General features: G+C 48.5%; 1 protein-coding gene across 4 annotated transcripts in view; it reads left to right on the top strand.

Annotated features, from left to right (window-relative positions):
• The first annotated feature begins 358 nt into the window (after positions 1 to 358).
• Positions 359 to 22,554, top strand: part of IRS2 (insulin receptor substrate 2) — a 55,932-nt gene continuing 33,736 nt past the window's right edge. For all 4 annotated transcript variants that reach the window (XR_003753860.1, XM_029047894.1, XM_029047895.1 and 1 more), the window contains exons 1-2: positions 359 to 3,101; positions 16,397 to 16,620. Coding sequence is in view for 3 of the 4 variants with exons in the window: in XM_029047894.1 (XP_028903727.1) it covers positions 407 to 3,101; positions 16,397 to 16,581 (2,880 nt within the window). In the remaining variant the exon portion in view is untranslated. The remainder of the gene's footprint in view (positions 3,102 to 16,396; positions 16,621 to 22,554) is intronic.

The raw sequence follows: 22,554 nt of genomic DNA, 5'->3' as shown, positions 1-22,554 counted from the left end.
GAGGAGCCGGGGATGGCTCGCGCCCTCCCGTCCCGAGAGGGGGGCGGGGCTCCGGCGCGGCGACCAATGAGGAGCCGGGGATGGCTCGCGCCCCCGCCCGCGTGCGCGGGGGCTCCGTGCGTGTGTGTGTGCGCGCGCGCGCGCGCTGGGGGGGCCGGGCGTGTGACGCGCGGTCACGTGTTGTTTTGCTCCCTAGTTGAGTCGGCCGCCGCGCGATGTGGTCCTCACTGCTCCGCCGGGGCCGGGCCGGCCGCATCGGGCAGCGCCGCCGCCGCCGCCGCCGCCCCCGCCGCCCCACCGGGACCGGCCACCCCCTTCTCGGGCCGGGGCGAGGTCCCCGGGAGCCGTCGGGCCGCCGCGAAGCCCCCCGGCCGGGGACGCCTTAGCCGGGCCGGCGCCGGCGGGGATGGCCAGTCCTGCGGCGGCGGCGGCGGCGGCGGCGGCGGCGGCGGGCTGCAACCTGAACAACAACAACAACCACCCGTCCGGCGTGCGCAAGTGCGGCTACCTGCGCAAGCAGAAGCACGGCCACAAGCGCTTCTTCGTGCTGCGGGGCCCGGGGCCCCCGGCGCAGCCCGCCCGGCTGGAGTACTACGACAGCGAGAAGAAGTGGCGGAGCAAGGCCGCGGCGCCCAAGCGGGTGATCTCGCTGGACTCCTGCCTCAACGTCAACAAGCGGGCCGACGCCAAGCACAAGTACCTCATCGCCCTCTACACCCGCGACGAGTACTTCGCCGTGGCGGCCGACGACGAGCGGGAGCAGGACGGCTGGTACCGCGCCCTCACCGACCTGCTCAGCGAGGGCAAGGCGGGGCCCGAGGCCTCGTCCGGCTGCTCGTCCTGCTCGTCGTCGTCCCTGCCCAGCCCCGCCAGCCCCGCGCCGGCCGTCGAGGAGCCCCCGGCCGGGGCGGCCTACCGGGAGGTGTGGCAGGTCAACCTGAAGCCCAAGGGGCTGGGCCACACCAAGAACCTGACGGGCGTCTACCGGCTGTGCCTGGCGGCCCGCACGGTGGGCCTGGTCAAGCTCAACCGCCAGCTGCCGTCCGTCACCCTGCAGCTGATGAGCATCCGGCGCTGCGGGCACTCGGACAGCTTCTTCTTCATGGAGGTGGGCCGCTCGGCCGCCACCGGCCCCGGCGAGCTGTGGATGCAGGCCGACGACTCGGTGGTGGCGCAGAACATCCACGAGACCATCCTGGAGGCCATGAAGGCCCTCAAGGAGCTGGCCGAGTTCCGCCCCCGCAGCAAGAGCCAGTCGGCGTCGGGCTCGTCGGCCAGCCGCCCCATCAGCGTCCCGGGCGCCCGGCACCTGGTGGGTCTGCCCCGCCGGCCGCGCCCCGACGGGCGGCCGGGCCCCGGGCCCTGCTCGGCCTGCCGCCTGCGGACGGCCAGCGAGGGGGACGGCTCCCCCTGCAGCCCCGGGCCCCCGTTCGGACGCTCGCACACCGGCGGCTGCGGGGGACCCCCGGCCCGCACGGCCAAGGGGCTGCTGCCGCCTGCCGCCGCCAGCCCGGGCAGCCCCGCCAGCCTGTCGTCGTCGTCGTCGGGCGGCGGGCAGAGCTGGGGGCCCGTCCCGCCGCGCCCCGGTTTCCCCCCGTGGAGCTGCAGCGCCTCGACGGCCGGCTCGCCCAGCGACCCGGGCTTCATGTCGCTGGACGAGGACGGGGAGGACGGCAACGCCGCCGCCTATGTCAGCATGGAGCGCGGGGGCAGCCCCGCCGGACGCCCCCGCACCGCCTCGCTGGACGAGCCGGGCCGCCGCCCCTACCCCGAGGACTACGGCCGGGTGGAGATCGGCGGCCGGCCCCACGACGCCGGCTACGTGGCCATGACCCCCGGCGTGGCCGCCCGGACGGCCGACTACGTGCCCATGAGCCCCGCCAGCGTGTCGGCCCCGCAGCGCATCGTAAGGGCCGGACGACGCTCGCCCCCGGAGGGCTCCCCGGAGGAGGAGGACGAGGACGACGGCGGCTACATGCCCATGTGGAGCGCGGCCCGGGCGGCCTTGGGGCCCGGGGGCAGCCCCGATGGCCGGCGGCTGCCCAACGGCGACTACCTGCACATGTCCCCCAGCGAGCCCGGCCCGCCGCCGCCGCCGCCGCCCCCCGGGGCCGCCCCTTGCTGCTGCTCCTACAACTCCCTGCCGCGCTCCTACAAGGCGCCCGGCCCCCGGCCCGCGGACCGGGACCAGTACGTGCTCATGGGGGCGCGGGCCGGCCCGGAGCACCCCCTCTTGCAGCCCTTGCAGCAGCAGCAGCAGCAGCAGCACGTCTGGCCGCAGGCTCAGCAACCAATGCCCCCGCGAGGGCGTCCGGGACCGCCGGCGGCCTCCCCCCCGGGCCCGGCGCCCTGGCCGGGCTCCCGCCCCCGGGCCGTGCGGCCCACCCGCCTGGCCCTGGAGACCCCCCGGGCCCTGCCCGACCCGCCGCCGCCGCCGCCGCCACCGCCACCGCCGCCGGAGCCCCGGAGCCCGGGCGAGTACGTCAACATCGACTTCGGGGAGCCGTCGGGCCGCGGCCCCCCCGCCTCGCCGTCGCCGTCGTCGCTGCCCAGCCCGGGGTCGTGGCTGAGCTGGGGCACGCCGGGCACCAGCGCCGAAGGCCGGCGCCGCTCGCCGCTGCTGGACTACATGAACGTGGGCTTCGGGGGTCCGGCGGGGGGCGGCGGCGGCGGCGGCGGCGGGGGCGGCTCGTCGCCCGACGGTCCTGCCTCCCCCGACGGCGCCTCGCCCTCGCCGCCGCCAGGGGGCGACTCCCCGGGCCCGGCGGCGGCCGGCTGCGCGCGCAGCCCCGCGTCCGCCCTCGGCCGCCTCAGCCTGCGGGACCGGCCCGACCCTCAGCCCGCCCCCGTCGCCCCCGCCAAGGTCGTCCGCGCAGACCCCCAGGGCGGACGCCGCCGACACAGCTCCGAGACCTTCTCCGCCACCGCCACTGTGAGCCCCCTCTCCCCGCCCTTCGCGCCCCGACCCAAGCGCCACACCTCCGCCTCCGTGGAGAACGTCTCCCTCAGGAAGGCCGCCGGGCCTGCCCCCGCCCCCGCCAGCCACGGACCCGGACTCGACTACCTGGCCCAGCGCCTCAAGGACGCCGCCAAGGGCAAAGGTGACACACACACCCCCCCCCCCCCCCGCCCCGGGAGTACTGGGGAGAGTGGAGGGGGAGCATGGGAGAGAGTGAGGAGAACAGGGGAGAGTGGAGGAGCACTGGGGAGAGTGGAGGGGGAGCACTGGGGAGGTGAAGGGAGAGCACAAGGGAGGGGGAGGACGGGGGAGAGTGGAGGGGGAGGACGGGGGAGAGTGAGGAGGAGGACGGGGGAGATGAGGGGGGAGCAGTGGGGACAATGGAGGAGGACTACAGGGGAGACTGGAGGGGGCGAATTGGGGGTGGGGAGGGGGCACAGGGGAGAATGGAGGGGGAGCACTGAAGGGAGAGGGGGCTGCCGGCCCATCTGTGCCGTCTCCCTTTCTCCTCTCGTTCCATCATCTTTATCGAGCGCGCTTTATTATCGTCAGATGCCGTCGAGTCGTTTCCCACCCGTAGGCGAGATTTGCTCCAGAAGGCCCCGTCCTCTGCCATCGTCCCTAACCTTGCTAACCGTTCTTCCGTTACCCGCCTTAGGGTCTCCGGCCATCCTAGGCCCCGGTCTGCCTCGTCCACCTTTTTCTCCTGGCTTTAATTCTCTGGAGGAGGCACTAATCTGCTTGATGATGGGTCCAAAATAGGATAATCCAAAGGCTACTCTGGCTGAATTTGCTCCAAAATCCATTTATTTGTTTTTCGGGCAGTGCACGGTATTCCCCAAAGCCTTCTCCAACACCACATTTCAGAAGGATCCGATGCTCTTCCTAGCCTGTTCTTTCACTGGCCTGAGCACTTACTCCTCCCTTTTTCTCCTCCCCAGCCTCTCCCTACTTAACTCTCTTCTCCCCCCTCCTCCCCACCCCCCCCATCCTTTCCCCAATCATTCGGTATTTATTGAACACTTACTCTGTGCAGAGCCCTGTATTAAGTGCTTGGGGGAGTACAGTATAACAATATTTTATTTTATGGTATTAAGCACTTACCATCTTCACCCCTTTCCTCTCCTCCCCCCCATCTTCTCCTCCCCCCCCATCCTCTCCTCCTCCCCTCTATCCCCCCCCCCATCCTCTCCTCAACCAATCAGTGGCACTTAGTGAGTGCTTACTGTGCCCAGAGTACTGTATTAAGCGCTCTGGGAAGTACACTATAACCATTGTTTTAACTTCATGGTATTAAGCACTTAATAATAATAATGTTGGTATTTGTTAAGTGCTTACTATGTGCCGAGCACTGTTCTAAGCGCTGGGGTAGACACGGGAATCAGGTTGTCCCACATGGGGCTCACAGTCTTAATCCCCATTTTACAGATGAGGTAACTGAGACACCGAGAAGTGAAGTGACTTGCCTAAAGTCACACAGCTGACAAGTGGCCGAGCCGGGATTCGAAACCATGACCTCTGACTCCAAAGCCTGTGCTCTTTCCACTGAGCCACGCTGCTTCTCTATCTTCCCTCCCACTTACTATCTTCCCTCTCTCTCCCATCCTTCCCTCAATCAGTGGAGTTTAATTGAATATTTATTGGGTGCAGGGCACACTATGTTAAGTGCATGGGGGAATACAATGTAATAGTTTATTTTATGGTATTAAGAGCTTACTATGTGTTGAGCACTGTGTTGAGGGGGTGAAGAAGTTGTTACATTTTTTTTCTTTTTTCCTTGCTTGGCCCCTTCCCCCTCATCGCAGAGCCCCACCGACCATGACTTTCAGATGAGGGAAAGCTGTTAATGAAACCCTCACCCTTTCCAGTTTAATGTCGTTCTGGGCCAGATAGGTTTTCAAAGACAGCCATCTGGGCAGAGGGTTGTTCATTCGTTCACTCGTATTTATTGAGCGCCTACTGTGTGCAGAGCATTCATTCAATCAGTTGTATTGAGCACTTACTGTGTGCAGAGCACTGTACTAAGGGCTTGGAATGTACAATTCAGCAACAGACCATCCCTGCCCAACAACGGGCTCACAGTCTAAAAGGGGGAGACAGCAAAGCAAAACAAGTAGGCATCAATACCATCAAGATAAATAGAATTATAGGTATATACACATCATTAATAAAATAGAGTAATAAATAATATATACGAATCGGCACAAGGGCTGTGGGGAGGGGGAGGGAGTGGGTGGAGGGAAAGGGAGGGCTCAGTCTGGGAAGGCCTCCTGGAGGAGGTGAAGAAAACGTTCCCCCATTGATAGCACTCTGGTATAGTGCTCTGCGCATAGTAAGCGCTCAATAAATACGACAATGAATGAATGAATTTGGGTTCTGCTGCTGACTCCAGCCTGCCCCTCAGAAGTCCACTTTATACTGGACCCAAGTCACTGCCGGCTTTGAAAAGTTTAGGAAGACAACATGGAGAGAGAAAAGCTGATAATAATAATAATGGTATTTAAGCGCTTACCACCGGCTCACCTCAAACATCATTCACAGGATCTTTATTGTGAACAGCCTCCAACGACCCCTCAGAGGGGCCAAGAAGCCCCCCAAAATCAGTGGTCTTGGCAGGAATAATAATTGTTCTGTGGAGTCTCCTCAGAGGCCCCTGCGGCCATGGGGAGAGGGGAGGGAGTGATAGATAACGACTTCGCAGCTTGGCAGTTCCTTCTAAATATTCAAGGGCCCTGGCTGGCTTAGGTTTTTCCAAAAGGGTTTGCAAACACAAAAAGCTTGAAAACAAAGCGGTGTGAAACTTAAGAGGCTTTGCTCTCTGATCCCGGAGCAGTTGATGAAGGCTTACAGTAAACAACTAAGCCTCCAGTAAACAACTTGATGAGTGAGATGGGGGTTGGGAGGAGAGGCAATTTCCCTGCCGTATTTAAGGAACTGGGCTGTTTTCAACCAATGTCTGTATCCTCTGTGACGTTGTTAGGTGGGGTTTTTTTGTTGTTGTTTATTTTTTGGCTTTGTATTTGCATTTCAGGGAATTTACAAGTAGCTGAAAAGCAAATCCTTTCCAAACACTTACCTTGTTTTAATAAGAAACCACCAGTCAGTGGAGCACTTATTTTTATTATTGTTATGGTATTTAAACACTTACTATGTGCCAAGCACTGTTCTAAGGGCTGGGGCAGATATAGGGTAATAAGGTTGTCCCATGTGGGGCTCACCGTCTTAATCCCCGTTTTACGGATGAGGTAACTGAGGCACAGGGAAGTGACTTGCCCAAAGTCACACAGCTGATAAAGTGGCGGAGCCGGGATTAGAACCCACGGCCTCTGATTCCCAGGCCTGGGCTCTTTCCAGTAAGCCACGCCATTTCTTTTTATAAAGGAAGAATAGAAAATGGGACATTATGGAGCAGCAGGGAATTATCAGTAGAACATCACAGTTCTCGGGCCAGAGTCATCGCCAAATCTTAAGAATGTGGGCCCGAACATAGGTGATCCACATTTTGAAGAGAGTTTTGATGGAGTTATGTGTAAAATTTTCTTCTTGTGCCAGTTTTATTTGTGGAGTACCAGGTGCATTTTATTCATACCTACTATTAGTCTAAAAAAAACACCCAACAAATGACTTGAATATAAGGATTTCATTGTTTCTGATTGACCTGGAAGGTTTGAGAATCAGAGCAGTAAAAACCTGGACTGAATTCAGGTGAGAGGTGCTAGCCACTTTCACCCATTTTTAGCAGGAATAAAGATGGTAGCCCGTGACTAAGTGAGCTAAGAGAGGAGCCAGCAGCTTGGCAGATACAAGGGACAAATTTAATTCAGAAGACTTTCACCTAAGTGGTCTCGGGATTAATAGCGTGGTAAACTGGCAGAGAAATTTATTTAGAAAGTTGGATTTGTTTACTTCCCGATTCATTTGGACATATGCTGTCTACCAGAGCATTTCTCTTGCATGGAGAGTGGATTATTGTGAAATAAGACAGAGATTTGAATGAACTTTGAAAGCTGAACTGTAGGAGGCAGAGAATGATCCTCTTAAAATGTTTTATATATATATATTTTATATGTGTATGTATTTTTATGTGTGTGTATATATATATATTTTGGGGGGGGGCTGTAAATAGACCATTTGGATGTATTGTGGCACCCAGTTCAGAAGTAAGATAGCTAATTTCTGACAAAGTAGATAAGAAACAGCTTTTGCTGCTATTGATCCAGGATGCAGGTCACTTTTGCAAAGGGGCTTTTTGTGAAATAAATCTGAGAAAACTGACTGGAAATACAGAGAACAGTAGATTAGGGACCAGCAAATGCATCATCTTTCTTTATTAAGGTAATGGTCTCTTTAACCAACCATTAGCAGTCACAAACTACTAGAATAAGTCTCTATTTTGATTATATTGCACATGAATGCTGAAGTGTGCTTTTAGAAAAGATGTTCGTGTGAGCAGGATGCAGTCTTAAATTTATAAAGATGTAATTCTCAGATTAAAAAGACTACTTGGGTTTTTCTAGTTTGTGTTCCACCATTTGTGCATGTTTTGGGGGAAAAAATAATTAAAAGTTGATTTAATATGAAAGCAGGGAAGCAGCATGGCCCAGAGGCTAAAGCACAGGCCTGGGAGCCAGAGGATCTGGGTTCTAATCCCACACTACCGCTTGCCTGTGGTGTGACCTTGGGCAAGTCACACAACTTCACAGTGCTTGTTTCCTCAACTGCAACATCAATCAGTTGTACTTTATTGAACACTTACTGTGTGCAGACCACTGGACTGGGCACCTGGGAAAGAACAAAATAAGCTCCCCCAACGAGCTTATTGTCTTGAGGGGGAGATGGACTTTAATATAAGGAAATTACAGATAACATAAGTACTGTGGGGTTGGAAGCAGGGGATGAATAAAGAGAGCAAGTCAAGGGAGTGGAAGGAAAAGAGGATTTAATCAGGGAAGGCCTCTTGGAGGAGATATGCCTTCAGTAAGGCTTTGAAGTCATTGTCGGATATGAAGAGGGGCAGGGCTTTCCAGGCTGGAGGCAGGATGTGGGCGAGAGTTCGGCAGCGAGATAGATGATGGAGGTGCAGTGAGTAAGTTGGCATTGGAAGAGCAAGTTGTGGGGGCTGGGCTTGTATTAGAGCAGCGAGGTGAGGAAGGAAGGGGCAAGGTGGTTGCGCGAAATAGGGATTCAGTACCTACTTTGGTGAGCCCCATGTGGGACAGGAACCCATATCCAGACTGATTAACTTATATCTACCCCAGCACTTGGAACAGTGCTTGACACAATGTGAGCGCTTAAAAAAATAATAATTAGAGGGAAAACCTGCTGTGACCTGATATTTACTTTTTGCGGAAGTGGGTAGGAAAAACCGTAGATTGGGTATCGTGTGGATCTTTGGAGTTTCTGGGATTCTCTGAAGCCAGTGAACGATAAAGACCATGCCCTGTTACTCTGTTTACATTTAACAGGAAGAAGTGCTTAACTGAAATCTTAAAGCCATTTCTAGGCACCCAGGACAGACGGAGTAACCTTTAGTTTCTCCAGTGTACACGCTAGCGAGGTTTTGTAGGTTAGCTAGGCGAGGAACTGACTGAAACACCTGTACCATTTTTTGAATGAAAGTCACATGATGGATTGTATTTCTTTTGTTGAAAGGAACAGCTCGCTACGGCCTGGCACAGGTGGCGAGACCTCCCTGGTAGACCATTGCCAGAAGCGGAAGGTTTGAGTCCCTGCCCTGGTTGGTTGAGATCTTTGGCCAAGTCACCATGGGCCTCGGTTTCTCGATTTGTTTATTTTCAAAACAAGGACAATGATACCTCTTTACCAGGGGAATAGAGAAGATGAATATATATAAACAGGGACTTGGGGACTGTGTCCAACCTGATTAATTTGTATCTACTCCAGAATTTAGAACACTACTTGGCACATAGGAAATGCTTAACAAGTACCATTATTATTATTATAGTTGAAGGTATAATGAGCTCCTCAGAAAGCAGTGCTGTATTCATCTCAAAATCTTGTTATTGATTTAAAAAAAATAATCACCTGGCCAAAATGTACATTCCAAAGACCTTAGCAATATAACGTTTTCAACTCTGGGGTGGAAAAAGTCATCTGTTAATTTTTTAATTTTTTTTTTTTCCTTTTCACTATCTTCTTTTTGATTGTCAACCCCGTGGTTTAGTGGATAGAGTCTGGGAGTCAGAAGGTCACACAACAGACATGTGGGATTCCAAGTGCTGGGGTAAATATAAATGAATCAGGCTGGATATGGGTCCCTGTTGTCTGTTGTGTGACCTTGGGCAAGTCACAATTCACTTCTCTGGGCCTCAGTTACCTCATCTGTAAAGTGGGGATAAAGACTGAGCCCCATGTGGGAGAGGGACTGTGTCCAACCTGATTGACTTGTAGTTACCCAGCACTTAAAACAGTGCTTGGCACATGGTAAGCGCTTAAGTACCATAATTATTACCTACTTGAATCAGTGTTTTGTGCATCAATTTTATATGTTATACTATTAAATGCATCAGCAGAAATATGGTCATTTAAAAAGCAGTGGGTTTTTTTCCCCATATCTGTAGATAGTAGGAAAGGAAAGCCATCCCCCTTATCCTGCAGCTCCCATAATATTTCAGAGGAAACTGTCAAGGTGAATGCATTTTTAAACTACCATTTCCAGGTTGATAGGATTTTTCTGGAGAAGTAGAATTCCAGGTATACTCTCCTCCCAGCTGCCTTTCTGAGGCATCGGGAATTGACGCGTCACTTTACCCAAGTCCCTGCCTCACCCAAATCCTTTCATAAAGGGCTGGAAAGCAGTTTCTTCAGCTCCAGGCACAACAGATGGTATCCTAGGAGCAGAGTGGAGAAAACACGGCAGCCCTAGAGACTGCTTTTCAAAAAAGAAAGAGGATTTCAGGAGAAGAGCGGACTCCAGAAAAATGAGGTTTGAGCGTCTCGGTTTCATCAGTAACCATCTCGGACCTTTAGAGCCACGAGGATCAAACCAGGGATCGATAACAGAGGTTTCAAACATTCAAAGGGCTCCCGATCCTCTCTTTGGCTTTAGCGTTCAGTCGATCCCATGAAATTAGATCGGTCACTAGTGCACTCTGTTTCTGCAAAAAAGCAGGAAAGTGTTTACCTCGTAGTCGATACCCAAATATTGTTGTGACAATCTGGGTTTTGTTCAGTGGTTTGTTTTTTTCAAATTCAAGATGTTTATTTTTCTGAGTAAACCCCCATGTGGACAGTATCAAAAATCTGAGGAGCGGAGACAGTTTGCTAGCAGTACTATAGGATAATGGGGTTACTGTTTCAAATGTTCCCTGATGCATTTTCCTCAGAAATATGCTTCCAAGAACTAGTTAACTTTCAATATCTGATCTGGCAAACCAGAAAGTTATTTTTTGTAGCGAAAAACCCAGAGTTCCAGGTTCCTCTTAGAAACTCTAGGGAAAGACTCTTTTATCTGGAGGGCCAAGCTCACACCTAGGGGAGTAGAGAAGAAGAAAGCCTCTAACCGTGAAATTAGCTTTTGCAGGCACTTCCCTTACCGTTGTCAAACCCCAGAGATAATCGATCAGTTGAGCACTTCTGTGTGCAGACCACTGTACTAAGCGCTTGGCTAAATATAAGATAACAGAGTTGGAAGACACACATTCCCTGTCCACAGTGAGCTTCCAGTGTAGAGTTTGACCCCAACTGAATTATGTGGAGAACTTCTGCAGTGTAGACCTAATGGGAAACATCATTCTACAGAGACGACCATAATTTAGTTGACTCGGAGGGTTTTGGATTTTGTTCCATGGCCATTTTTCAATCAGTTAAAGCCAGGGAGGTAACGTGGCCTATTGGGTGAAGAAAGGGCCTGGGAGTCGGAGGACCTGGGTTCTAATCTCGGCTCCACTACTTATCTGCAGTGTGAACCTTGGGCAAATCACTAGCTCCTCGTGGGCAGGGAATGTGTCTACCAGTTCTTATAGTGTATCCTATCAAGCGCTTTGTACAGTGCTTTTTACTCAGTTAGTGCTCAATAAATTTGATTCATCGGGCCTCAGTTTCCTCAGCTGCAAAGTTGGGGATTCAATACTTGTTCTCCCTATTACTTAGACCAGAAACTCCAGGTGAGACATGGACTGTATCTGGTCTGATTAACCCCAGTGCTTAGAACAGTCCTTCAAACATGTACCTACCCCAGTGCGTGGAACGATACTTAACGCATGGTAAGTGCTTAGCAAATACCTTAAAGTCAGTGGTATTTGCTGAGCGTTTACTCAGAGCACTAAGGGCTTGGGAGAATACAATATAACAGAATTGGTAGACCTGTTCCAAGCAAAGTTTAACCGAAATGGCAAACAGATTTTAAAATGTTATAGACTAAACCTTCGACAGTCTTGCGATTCAAGTCTGTAGTTTCCTAAAAAAGGAAGATGAAAAAGGGCCTGTCACCAAATGTATTTGCTTGAATATTTTCAGTTCTATTTAGGTTAGGTCTATTTTGAGATTGGCACGGCTACTTTGAACCATTTAAGATAAACCGTTGAAGTTTTAAGTTGAATGGTAGGTTTGTTTTCAAAATGAGCCAGTACGGTCATTGCTTAAGGCAGAGGAAATGCTTAGGTTGATGATTGCTTCTGATTACTTGATTTCTTTCAAGATAGCCACAGAGACCAACATTCACTTGTGCTCTAAGTAAAACACATACAAGAATGTTTTGAACAGAGCCCGTTTAGAGCCCGTTTTGCGTGTTGGACCGTTCCCTTCCAAAGAAGTAACAGTAAGCGTTGAATAAATATGACTGACCGAATTGAAGGAAGGAAATTCTCCTAGATTCTGTGGATTTGACTTATCGAAGGGAATTCATTGCTTCTGAATGCTGAAGTAGATTCCAGATGAAGCATGGCGTCTTTTGCAGTGCCCAGATTACAACACAATTTATTCAATCAATGGCATTCATTGATCGCTTTGGAAAGGACAGTACAACAGAGTTGGTGGACATGTTCCCCACCTACAGAGAGTTTACAGTCTACAAGTCTAGTTGACTGGATCTGGTTTACTCTCCTTTAATTGGAATGTTCTCTCTCCTCCGCCTTGTCCCAAGTTCCTATAGAGCCCTTCGTTATTGGAATAACACTGACATTGGGCATTGTTTTATTAATTCCCTCTCACCACCAAATTTTCAAGATCTCGATATCTTTCAGGTATTGATGGAGTTCCAATAACTTTGGCTACAAGATGTTGATGTTCAGAAGCAATCCCCTGCTTTGAATGTTTGCTCCCTCCTGACATTATTTCTAGACCTTTTTTCAGGACCTACAACCTCGTGTGGAAAATCATCAGGACCCAAGTATATTGACATTAAGCGATTGTAGGCATCAGGCAGCAAGTTAGAGACTTTTTGAAACGGCCTTAGCTGTTAGTCAAGGTCCGCATGCTGTTCTTACAGAAGCCACTGTTAATATCAGTTCCCGAAAGTGCTCATCTCACTGACTCCCAGCCATTTGCTGGAGGATGTAGTTCAGTGACTCAATGACTTGCAGATGTTACAATTGATGAGTTCTGCTCACGATTCAGTCTGTTTTCAGTGTCTTCCAGGATTTGTTTATTTGTTAGATGAAATATTATATAGCCCTCATTATGGTAAATTCCAGTAATAATTTTCCCAGAAATGAGTCATTAACCTATTTAATGATCAGTTTTATCTGAAAACTGATTTTTGGAGTTTGCCTGAGGTTAGGCAAAGACACACACACACAAAAAATAAGCTATTCCCACTTTATCTTCTCGGTGTTGATTGGGGCTCTCATTGGTGTGTTTTTTTTTGTTTGGTTTTGTTGTTGTTTTTAATACAGGGAAAGGGGCAGAAGAAGGGGGCTTTAGGAGGAAAATGTAGACAGACTGTAGGTATCTAGAAAAATACTTCTTATTCCATTTGTGTTTTGTTTAATGCAAATCATCACTTCCTCCTGGCAATTTGACTTTCATAAGGGCATTCCCCTCTGAAAGCTTCCCGGAACAGTTCAAGAAATGAACCAAAAACCCATATCGAATCCACACAGCAAAATACCAACCGGCTTAGTATATGGAGCCACGTTTTTATGAGTGAGTCAGTGTCTTGTTTACATTAGCCTTCAGTTTCTGCAGGCTCTTAGAAGAGAATACTTCCTTCCTGGCAGATGGCAGCCCCAGGGCTTTGCACCTGCCATTGCTGAGCAGTACATACACACTAGTAATCTACCACAGCCAGCATCATTGTGACAACAGGCTAATGATGGGAGATTCTGCCTCTCAGGCGAAACAAAACAGAGAAAATATTTGTAATTCCATTAGAGAGCCTGAGGTAGCGGCGAAATGTGTTTCCTTTTTGGTTTTCTAGCATCCGAAATAACCTGCTTTAAGATAATGAGCTGGTTGGGCCGAATCAAGAGCAAAATAAAGTCGGTCGAAAGGAAATAGGGATTGTCGTCCCATCTAGGGAATTAGGTCCTTACGGAAGTGTCTCTTGGTTAAGCAGCCAGCCGCTGTTCGACATCGTGATGTGGGAGGGTGGCAGTAAGCCCTCAGTGGATGTTCTGGGTTTTTTTCCATGGAAAACTCTGGGATGCAGAAGTTCCAGAGGGTACCAGTAAGCCTCCGAGCAGCCTCTGTTCCCATCACCATCTGTTTTGCCCCGCCGAGGGAATATCTTCTATTCGGGGGGCTTGGCCACTCTCACTTCTTCTTTCAAAGTTTTCTGAAGACAGGGGTCTAACAGATAACGGAGGAAGAGATTGGAAAGGGGCGGGAGGAGCGGGCTTTGAAGTAGGCCAGGATGTTCTTGCTAAATTTAAAAACTGCCCAAATATTACCCAGAGTTTGTAGAGTGTTAAGCAGGATTACATGACGCAAGGATTAGACATTGTTGAGCAGCTTGTTTTTGTTCGAGGGGGTCAGGAATGGCGGTGGTAGGGCTTTAGTATAATGCCCAAACTGCAAAGTTGCCGAGAGCAAGCGGAGCAGACATTTTGCAGGAGAGCAGCCTAGGATGGTCACTTCTTAAATTTGCACAAAGAGCTCTTCCCAAAACCCCAAGCCAGTTTTACACCATTTAGATCCTTAGGAAGGCATCAGGACTGGGTGACTCTGATGCTAGTCCTTGGTTTGGGTGGGTATGATGTCAGTTGACAAATTTATTTCAATGATAGTACTGGCATAAAATTGACCTCTAGAATGCTGTCAGTATAACCTAGTTCCAAAAATAGATCAATAGGCCATACCTTGTAACCGTAATCAGAGCAGCTCAGGAAAAACTATGAACCAAATGCATCTTGGGTTGCTCTTTGTGTAGAGGTTTATTTTGGGGGGGGCAGCGTGGGGGCGGGACAAGTTCAGGATATAATTCTAATTCATGGAGTTAAGTATTGTTTTCAAGGGGAAATTTGGGAACTTTCTTTTCCCTGCTTCCCAGCATGAGATTGAATTCAAACGATGAAAGTGAAAGTTTTAGACCACTAAGATTCTTTGTTTAAATGAAGGAAAACAAAGGAATAGTGACAATAAGGACAATGGAAGAAATGTCAAGAGAAACAAATCAGTGCCATTTAAATGATTCAGGTTTCTGGGCAAGCCCTAAATTGGGGTGTAGTATGTTTCAAAGTCTTCCATTTGGTCTACAAGTAGATGCACATTCTTTTCACAAGCACAACAAGGAGGAAACACGTAATGTTCTATTCAACTAATTGGCCAAAGGTATAAAACAAACATTGTAGGAAAACTCTGGCTTATTTAAGCTCACATTGGGTCTGTCCTCTCCTTTTTGAGTTCCTGGAGCAAAGTTATTGCCAACCAGACTAGTGTTTCTTAACTGCACATCGAAAGATGCCAGCCAATGCCCAGGGCCAAAGGTTCTGAATTTGATCTCCACGGCACATTTAAATCTGATTTATGATGCTACTCTAGGGTAGGTATTAGTCCGTTTGAGCTTACTCAGTATTGTACTCTCTTTAAGCGCTTAGTTAGAGTACTCTGCACACGGAGAGGGCTCAGTAAATACAATTGATTGTTTCGATTCAGGGGAAACAAGAGCTGATGTTCCGCCTCTCTTTAAGCATCTGGGGAGTAGGTACCCTGCCAATGGCCACCAGGGAGGCTCCCCCCCCCCATTTCTCTCACCCCCACCGCCTTTCTTTTGCTGCATCCCATCACCTTTGACAAACAGACATTCCATCAGGGGAGTGAAGGCCAGGCTTGCTCAAGAATTTCCAAGCCATCAGCCATACCGCCAGGAGAATTCCAACCTGTGAAGACATCCGTGTTTGACCAGATTCCACAAGGGTAACGCAGGCCTTCCACTGTAATGGAAGAAGTCTAGGAAGTTTCTAGACAGTAAGCTCATTGTGGGCAGGGAATATGCCTGTTATAGTGTAATAATGTACAGGATGTACTGTACAGTGCCTGGCACATAGTAAGCGCTAAACAAATGCCACAAGTATTATCATCATCACTGTACTAGCTATTTTCTGTTCTCTTTCAAAACTTGTGGTGTATAGCATGGCTAGCGTGCCTGTTTCCACATAGACATTAATGCATACAGACAAAATGTTACATTTTTTGTCCTCCACCTTTCTCTTCCCCCAGTTACTGAGTACAGGATACCATTTTCCCCTTAAGTAATGTGAATTCTTTCTCTCTCCAACTGCATTTCTTCTTTACCTGACCTTCTCCGAAGTCTTCTCAGACCAAACGATCGTGCTTTTTTATCAGAAAAATGTTCCACTTTCTCAACTCTGAATCCCCATACTTTAAATGTTTCTTCAACGAACATATCTAATCAGGACTTGGGATTTTTCTGGTGACATATTTCTTAAAGACCGGTTAAATGCTTCCATTTCCTTTGAGCACAAAATTGCTTAAGAACGGATATATAAAGATCTTTGATAGGGCTTTTACTTTGTCCTCCTTTGTTCTTTGATCTTAAATTGTCCTACTAGCTAGTATATTGTTAAGAATAATATATACAATAACAATAGTATATTGTTGTGAATAATTGCGGTACTTGTTAAATGCCTACTATGTGCCAAGCATTGTATTGAGCACTGGAGTCGATCCAATATAATCAGGCTGCATAAAGAAGCCGTGTACCCTTAGTAGAAAGAGCAGGGGCCTGAAGTAAGGCGACCTGGGTTCTAATCGTGGTTCCACCACTTGCTTGCCGTGGTGACCTTGGGTAAGTCACTGGACTGTGCCTTGGTTTCCTTATCTGCAAAATGGGTTTATCTGTTCTTCTGCCCCAGTGTCAGATGCTTCTTAGATTAACTCTCCCTCAGGGTACAGTACAGTTCATGGCACATAGTAAGAGCTTATTAAATACTATTATTACTTAATTAGGCTGGGAAAATTATCAAAGAAGGAATGTGGTTATTTGTTTACTTATCGTGTCCCATCATTTCCTTGCAGATGTGCATGAAATATCCAGGAAAGCCTCTTTCCCTTCATGCTCCAAGGAGGCGACGTTTTCACCGTCGATACCTACTGCTTGTAGTGCTTCCTGCACCGAAAAGGCACTGCTGTTTGACCCAATGCCTTCAACCACCGTGACTGTAGTTGGAGGGGGGAAATCTCATTTGGCTGGCCAGATCTGAATCCCACATTCGTCGGGCCGACGCGAGGATCGGCTACAGGTGAGTTTACCGTCCTTCTTCCCTCGCCAATCGTAGCTGTTCTTTCCAGAAACTCTTGTCCTAAGTTGGCCACTTTAGAGCCATGGTGGGAAAGGCAGGTGAGGGGTGACTTCTTCCTTGACTTTGAAGGAGGGTGGCTTTCCTCTGAACCTGAGTCATTTTCTTTAAAATGGATACGATGTCACTTTCCTAATACCAGATGCCTCATTGTTTTCAAAGGTAAGTTTAAAAAAAAAAAAAGCCATTCTATTTGAGAAGCAACATGGTCTAATGGAGAGAGCAAGGAGAGGTGTAGGCAGGGAGCGTGTTTACTAACTCTGTTGTATTGTACTCTCCCAAGCACTTAGGACAGTGTGCTCTGAACAGTAAACACTCAATAAATATGATTGATTGACCTGGGAGGCATAGGACCTGGGTTCTCATCCTTCTGTTGTGTGACCTTGGGCAGGTGATTTCACTTCTCTTTGCTTGAGGTTCCTCATCTGTAAAATGGGGTACCTGCCCTCCCTTCCCCTTAGGCCGTGAATGCCACGTGAGGTAAGAACTGTGCCCAAGTATATCCCAGCGCATAGTACAGTGCTTGGCACGTAGTAAGCTCTTAAATACCAGAATTATTACTGCTCTATCTAGAGAATATTGTGATAGGACTTCCAAAGTCAGTGCTTGAGTCTTGCGAAGCTTCGTGTTTTTCGTCCAGCGGAAACCATTGATGTTCTCTATCGAGTTTACATGTTTTCAGGGGAAGAAAAGGAACAAGAGGAAGGGATAGCTGATTCATTACATTAAGCATATTACAAAGTTATTTGTAATTGAGATGCATTTCTCAAACTGACAGCCTTTTAAAATGGGTGGGAGGTTTTTGTTTGTTTTTTTCAAGGATCTAGACTCCAAATTATGTTGTTTTTCTGGAACGGGAATAACACCTCTGTGGTTTCTCACCGAAATCCAGAGAGCTCTGCTAGCACAGGGCCTTTCTGTAATTAAAGGAGGGGATTGAGGATGAGATGAGACAAGACCCACCTCTGTCTCCCACACAAACCACACAATGTCCCAACGAAAGCCGAAAGTTGAAAATGAAAATTTTCACCGTCAGATTGGATTGTAGTCAGCGACACGTTTGGAGTTTGCCCTGTGGGTCTCCCTATTCATAAGGTAAATCTTGAAAGATTTCTTCAAGGGAATGGTGACAGAAGAGGCGCTTGATGAAAGCAAGCAGCTGTTCTTTGCGTGATTGGGAATGTAAACAGGAGGGCCAAGAGTAGCGGCAGCAGTTGGTGTGATAATCGCCCACTGCCTCTACAGAAACCACTCGGGCAGAGGAGGTTTCCGTTCGATCTTAATCTGACAGAAGGCCGGGGATATTACAGCTGACTTTAAAAACCACCCTCAGGTGCTTGTAAATCGTTCTCCTCTGAAGTTATAGTCATGTCTCTGTTGAAATTGAGTAAGCATTAATAGGTTTAGCCTTCTTAAGGCTGTTGGATTCCATGCCTCAGCCTTTTCACTTAATGAAGTGTGTCTCACCTATATTTTGACTCACGGATTTTATATATATATATATATATATATATATATATCTTTAAAGTTTGATGAAATAGTGGCATCTCTCTTCTGAAAACACAGAATGAAATAACTGTTAATATAGAAAAGGGGTCAGAGGGTTCTAGTGGGTTCTAAAGACCCCTGACTATAAATTTTCGATGTCTCTTCATACATTGTGGTTTCTTAGATTTGGGGGTTAAGGGCATTGGTCATAAGTGTCTCAAAATTTTTTCTATTTCTTTTGTAATGGAATTTAAGCATTTACTGTGTGCCAAGCCCCAGTGCCAGCCACTGGGGTAGGTACAAGCTAATCAGCTTGGATACAGTCCATGTTCCACATTTTAGAGCTGAGGTAACGAAGGCCCAGAGAAGCGAAGTGACTTGCCCCAGGTCACACAGCAAACAAGTAGCAGAGCTGGAATTAGAACCCAGGTCCTTCTGACTCCAAGGCCCGTACTCTCTCCCCTAGGCCACACTGCTTCTCGTTCCCGTTGCTGTTTTGAGCCAATACTAAGTAAGAATGAAGTGGCATGCCTAGGCAGGAGCATTACAGTACAGCACCTAATGTAGTGGAATATTTGATTGTGGGCTATCGTCCAGTCGGAGTTTGAAGCACTGAAGATTATCAGTCACTAATCGTAGACTTTTATATCCCCTGGAGAATGGAACTCCCACTTGCTCCTTGAGTTTCTGCCTTGATTGATGAATAGATCGGCTTCATGACACTTAACTATGTCTCCTGAAAGGTGGTTAGAAATTCTGTGAACCTGCAAATAGGTGCCAACTGTTCAGAGAGTGAATTATGAGCTTCTGGCTGGTCACTACATTGTGGGGAAGTTAAAATTCTAATCGTCAGAGTTGGAAGATAAAGATGAAGATATTTTTAGTTTAACACAGTACTTATGTACATATCTTTAAATTATATAAAAAAGTACTCATTTATTTTAATGTCTCTATCTCCCTATCTAGAGTGTAAGCTCGTAGTGGGCAGAGAACGTGCCAGATAACTCTCCCAAGCGCTTAATACAGTGCTCTGCACATAGTAAGTGGTCAGTAAATTCCCCATGATTGACTGATCGGATTGTTAAGCTAGAAAACAGGTGCTGCTTCTCAGGAATTAGGTATTTAGAATTAGTTTTCAGTTTCCATGATGCAGAGGGGACTGATTGACATGTAATTACTACCAAGTAATGGTATTTTAGATGCATATACTCAAGGGAGGAGAAAAGAGAGTGGGGTCAGCAGTGTGCCACCCTTTCTGTAAGATATCTCCCCCTCTAGACTGAGAGGTCGTTACAGGCAGGGAATGTTTTTGTTGTTGTCGCACCCTGCCAAGTGCTTAGTTCAGTGTCCTGCACACAATAAGCACTCAATAAACATGATTGATTGATAGCTCTACAAATAGTGTTTATCATTTTACCCATTGTTTTCTTTCATTAATGAAACATAAAATCAGTCGGTCTAATGTGAGTGCTATGTGCAGGGCATTGTACTAAGCCCTTGGGAGAGTACAGTATAACAGGATAATAGACACATTCCCTGCCCACGGCAAGCTTAGAGTCTAGAGGAAGAAAGATGGATTTTAATGGGTCTCTGTGTGTCATGCTGAGGGATTTAACATAGATGGACCATTTTACCATGTGTTTGTATTAATTGGAAAAGCCCCAAGAACTGATACTTCATGGCTTGAACTGGATACCATCATGTTAGTTTATGATGTATTCTAGTTGTTCAGTAAATGTGAAATTGAAAGGGATTTGTGTGTTCTCTAGCTGTGCAGCTGTCTGCACTGTTGACTCCACCACCCTTTCGGTAGATTTCCCGGACATTCACCGTACTTAAAGAGTGTAAGTATGTCACGCTCAGAGCAATTTGCAACATGTTGAAAAAAAAATATTTAGGTTTCTAAGACTTCCTGGAAAAACAGTTGTCTTCACACAGTGTAAAGAAAATTTCTCTGTTCTTTTCCCAGAGCTGTTTGACCTTCTTGGAGATGACTCTTCCACAGGGTGTCTTTTTTGTTCCCCCCCAAGAAAGTCCCAGTACTTTGTTGTGAAAAAACAGCTAATACCATAACAATGAATAATAATGTTGTAATTTGGTTGCAACAATGGGAGGGAAAGCAAATGAGTATTCAGTGACCAAGGTTTTGGTCTTCCCTTGCCAGCGAAGCCCAGTATCATCTTCACTCTCCCAAAAATCACAGTGTTGGAAATAACCTGAGTTTGGATGTTGCCTACGTTGCAGCTTGCAAGAGTTTCTACCCCAAAGTCCATCCTCTTATTGTAATAGTTGGCTAGGTCAGAAAAGACCCGGGCAACCGAGACCTATGGGAAGATTCAAAAGTGCTCTGACATTTTTCAAGGTCTCACCATCATGGATTTTAAATATCACCCATTGGCATATGTGCAGACAGAACCCTAGCTCCGAAGAATACGCACATATTTTTAGACTTCCCAAAATTGGGTCACCCACAAGTCCGAGACCACCCCTCCATGTGTATGTGTATATACACACACACGCGTTCACATAGTATGCGGTCATGGTTTGGCAATGCCAACCCAACTGGTGAAGTTTAGGAATCAGAGGCCTAAGCCACTGTGGGGTATTCTTGTCATCTTTGGATGGCTTGACAGTTACCACACCTGAAGGGTACCACCAGGTGTGTCATGGGCATCACACTTTATTAGGCCTCAGATTTCACTGGCACCTCACCGACAGTCTCCCCGGTTCTTTCCGCAGCTCTTTGTTCCATCGATTATGGCATCTGAAAAGGAAAAACCGCTTGGGGGACTGTGTGCGTGGCCACGATAACTGACACAGATTGAGATTGATTTGCATGGTCCCTCGTAGGGAATTAGGGAGGCTGTAACTGAAGCGTATGTTTACTTGGCGGAAAAGAAAGAGCTTTGAGGGGAACAGACGCAACTGGAAGGGAGTGAAGCCCAAACCGGTTCCCCTCTTTCCTTGGATTTCCACCTTTGTTGTAATTCTTCCATTTCCGTGGTATTTGAAGGGCGCCTTCCCATACAAAAGCCTCCTGTTTGACGGCCACGAGGTCAGATTCACACCTTCTCTTGGCTGAGAAAGCAAAGGCAGGAGAAAACCTTGAGAGTCAAATAATGTAGTACAGTTTGTGACTGTTCTCAAGGCTTCACCGGATGGCAGAAAGTTATTGCCACGGGGGAAAATAAAATCAAAGTGGTTCAGTAACTATGGTTTCGTCACATTGGAGACAAAAAAGATACTTGGTTGCCTGCAGTGAATTGTCAGGCTTTTATTTTACCAGAAAAGCCTCTTTGGCTTAAAAAAAAAAACCACCAATCCTTCAGTTCTGCCAGAACGTGTGTTTTTTACTACATGTTTTGGCTGGAATGGGCAGCAGATTTGGAAAAGATTTTTCCATTTACATGCAAGTGGTCAGTTGCAACGGTGTCAGAAACAGAATGCAAAAAGTGGAGTTCAAGAAACAACCCCCTCTCCCCTTGAGTTCTAGTGACATTTTTAAGAACAAGTCCCAATCATAATTTGAAAAGACTATAAAAGCTTACACCCTAAGCTCTTGAAATCCATCATCTTCATCACAAAATTTATTGAGTGACAGCTCTGCGGATAATACTTTCTTAGGCACTTGGGAAAATTAAATAAAAGGCCCTGTCGCAAAGGGCTCACAACCTAGGGAGGAAACCAAACATAGAATACGTTCAAATAGTAACTATTTCAACAAGAATGCTCATAGCAGTACTGCGATCCCTTCATCCACCTCCTTTTTCCCCATCTTCCCAACTCCCCACTCTTCTTTCCACTCCAGTCTGGGAAACGGAAAATCTCCAAGAGTTCTAAGGTCTCCGAAGACACCCTTCTTCCACCATACCCCCTCTGCTCCTGTGGGTCAGTAAAGTACAAAAGCATATGATCTGCCAAACAGAGCCCAGTGGAGCGGCTGCCTTGAGTCTGGTGCAGATTCTGTGGCTGAACTCCGCAAAGCGAAAGCGGAGAATCTCAGCAGAAAGCACTGCCACCCCCTCCCCCCCCCGCTGCCGGATTCCCAGAGCTGCCACTGTTTCCATCTCCTGATTTATCAATCCATCATATGGACTGAGTACTTACTGAGTGCAGAGCACTGTACGGGCGGAGTGCTTAGGTGAGTCCTGTAGAACCAAGTTGGTAAGCATGATCCTGGCCCACAGTGAGCTTCCAGTCTAGTGGCAATTTGCTTCTACCCCGAGACCAACTGGAGAGAGCTCGTGGGCAAGAAAATGGGGTGTGTCTTGGGCCCGTCTCTCAGCCTCCTGGTTAAGGTTTCTTCCCTAATGAAGCCGCCCCTTCAAGGTGGCTCCTCTGCAGTCCTGGTGGGAGAGAGAAGGGGGTGAGTGTGGACTGAACGTGCAT

The sequence above is a fragment of the Ornithorhynchus anatinus genome, chromosome 20 (genome assembly GCF_004115215.2).
Source record: "Ornithorhynchus anatinus isolate Pmale09 chromosome 20, mOrnAna1.pri.v4, whole genome shotgun sequence".
Lineage (NCBI taxonomy): Eukaryota > Metazoa > Chordata > Mammalia > Monotremata > Ornithorhynchidae > Ornithorhynchus > Ornithorhynchus anatinus.
Note: the sequence above shows the minus strand (reverse complement) of the source record. Positions and strands in the feature narration are given on the sequence as shown.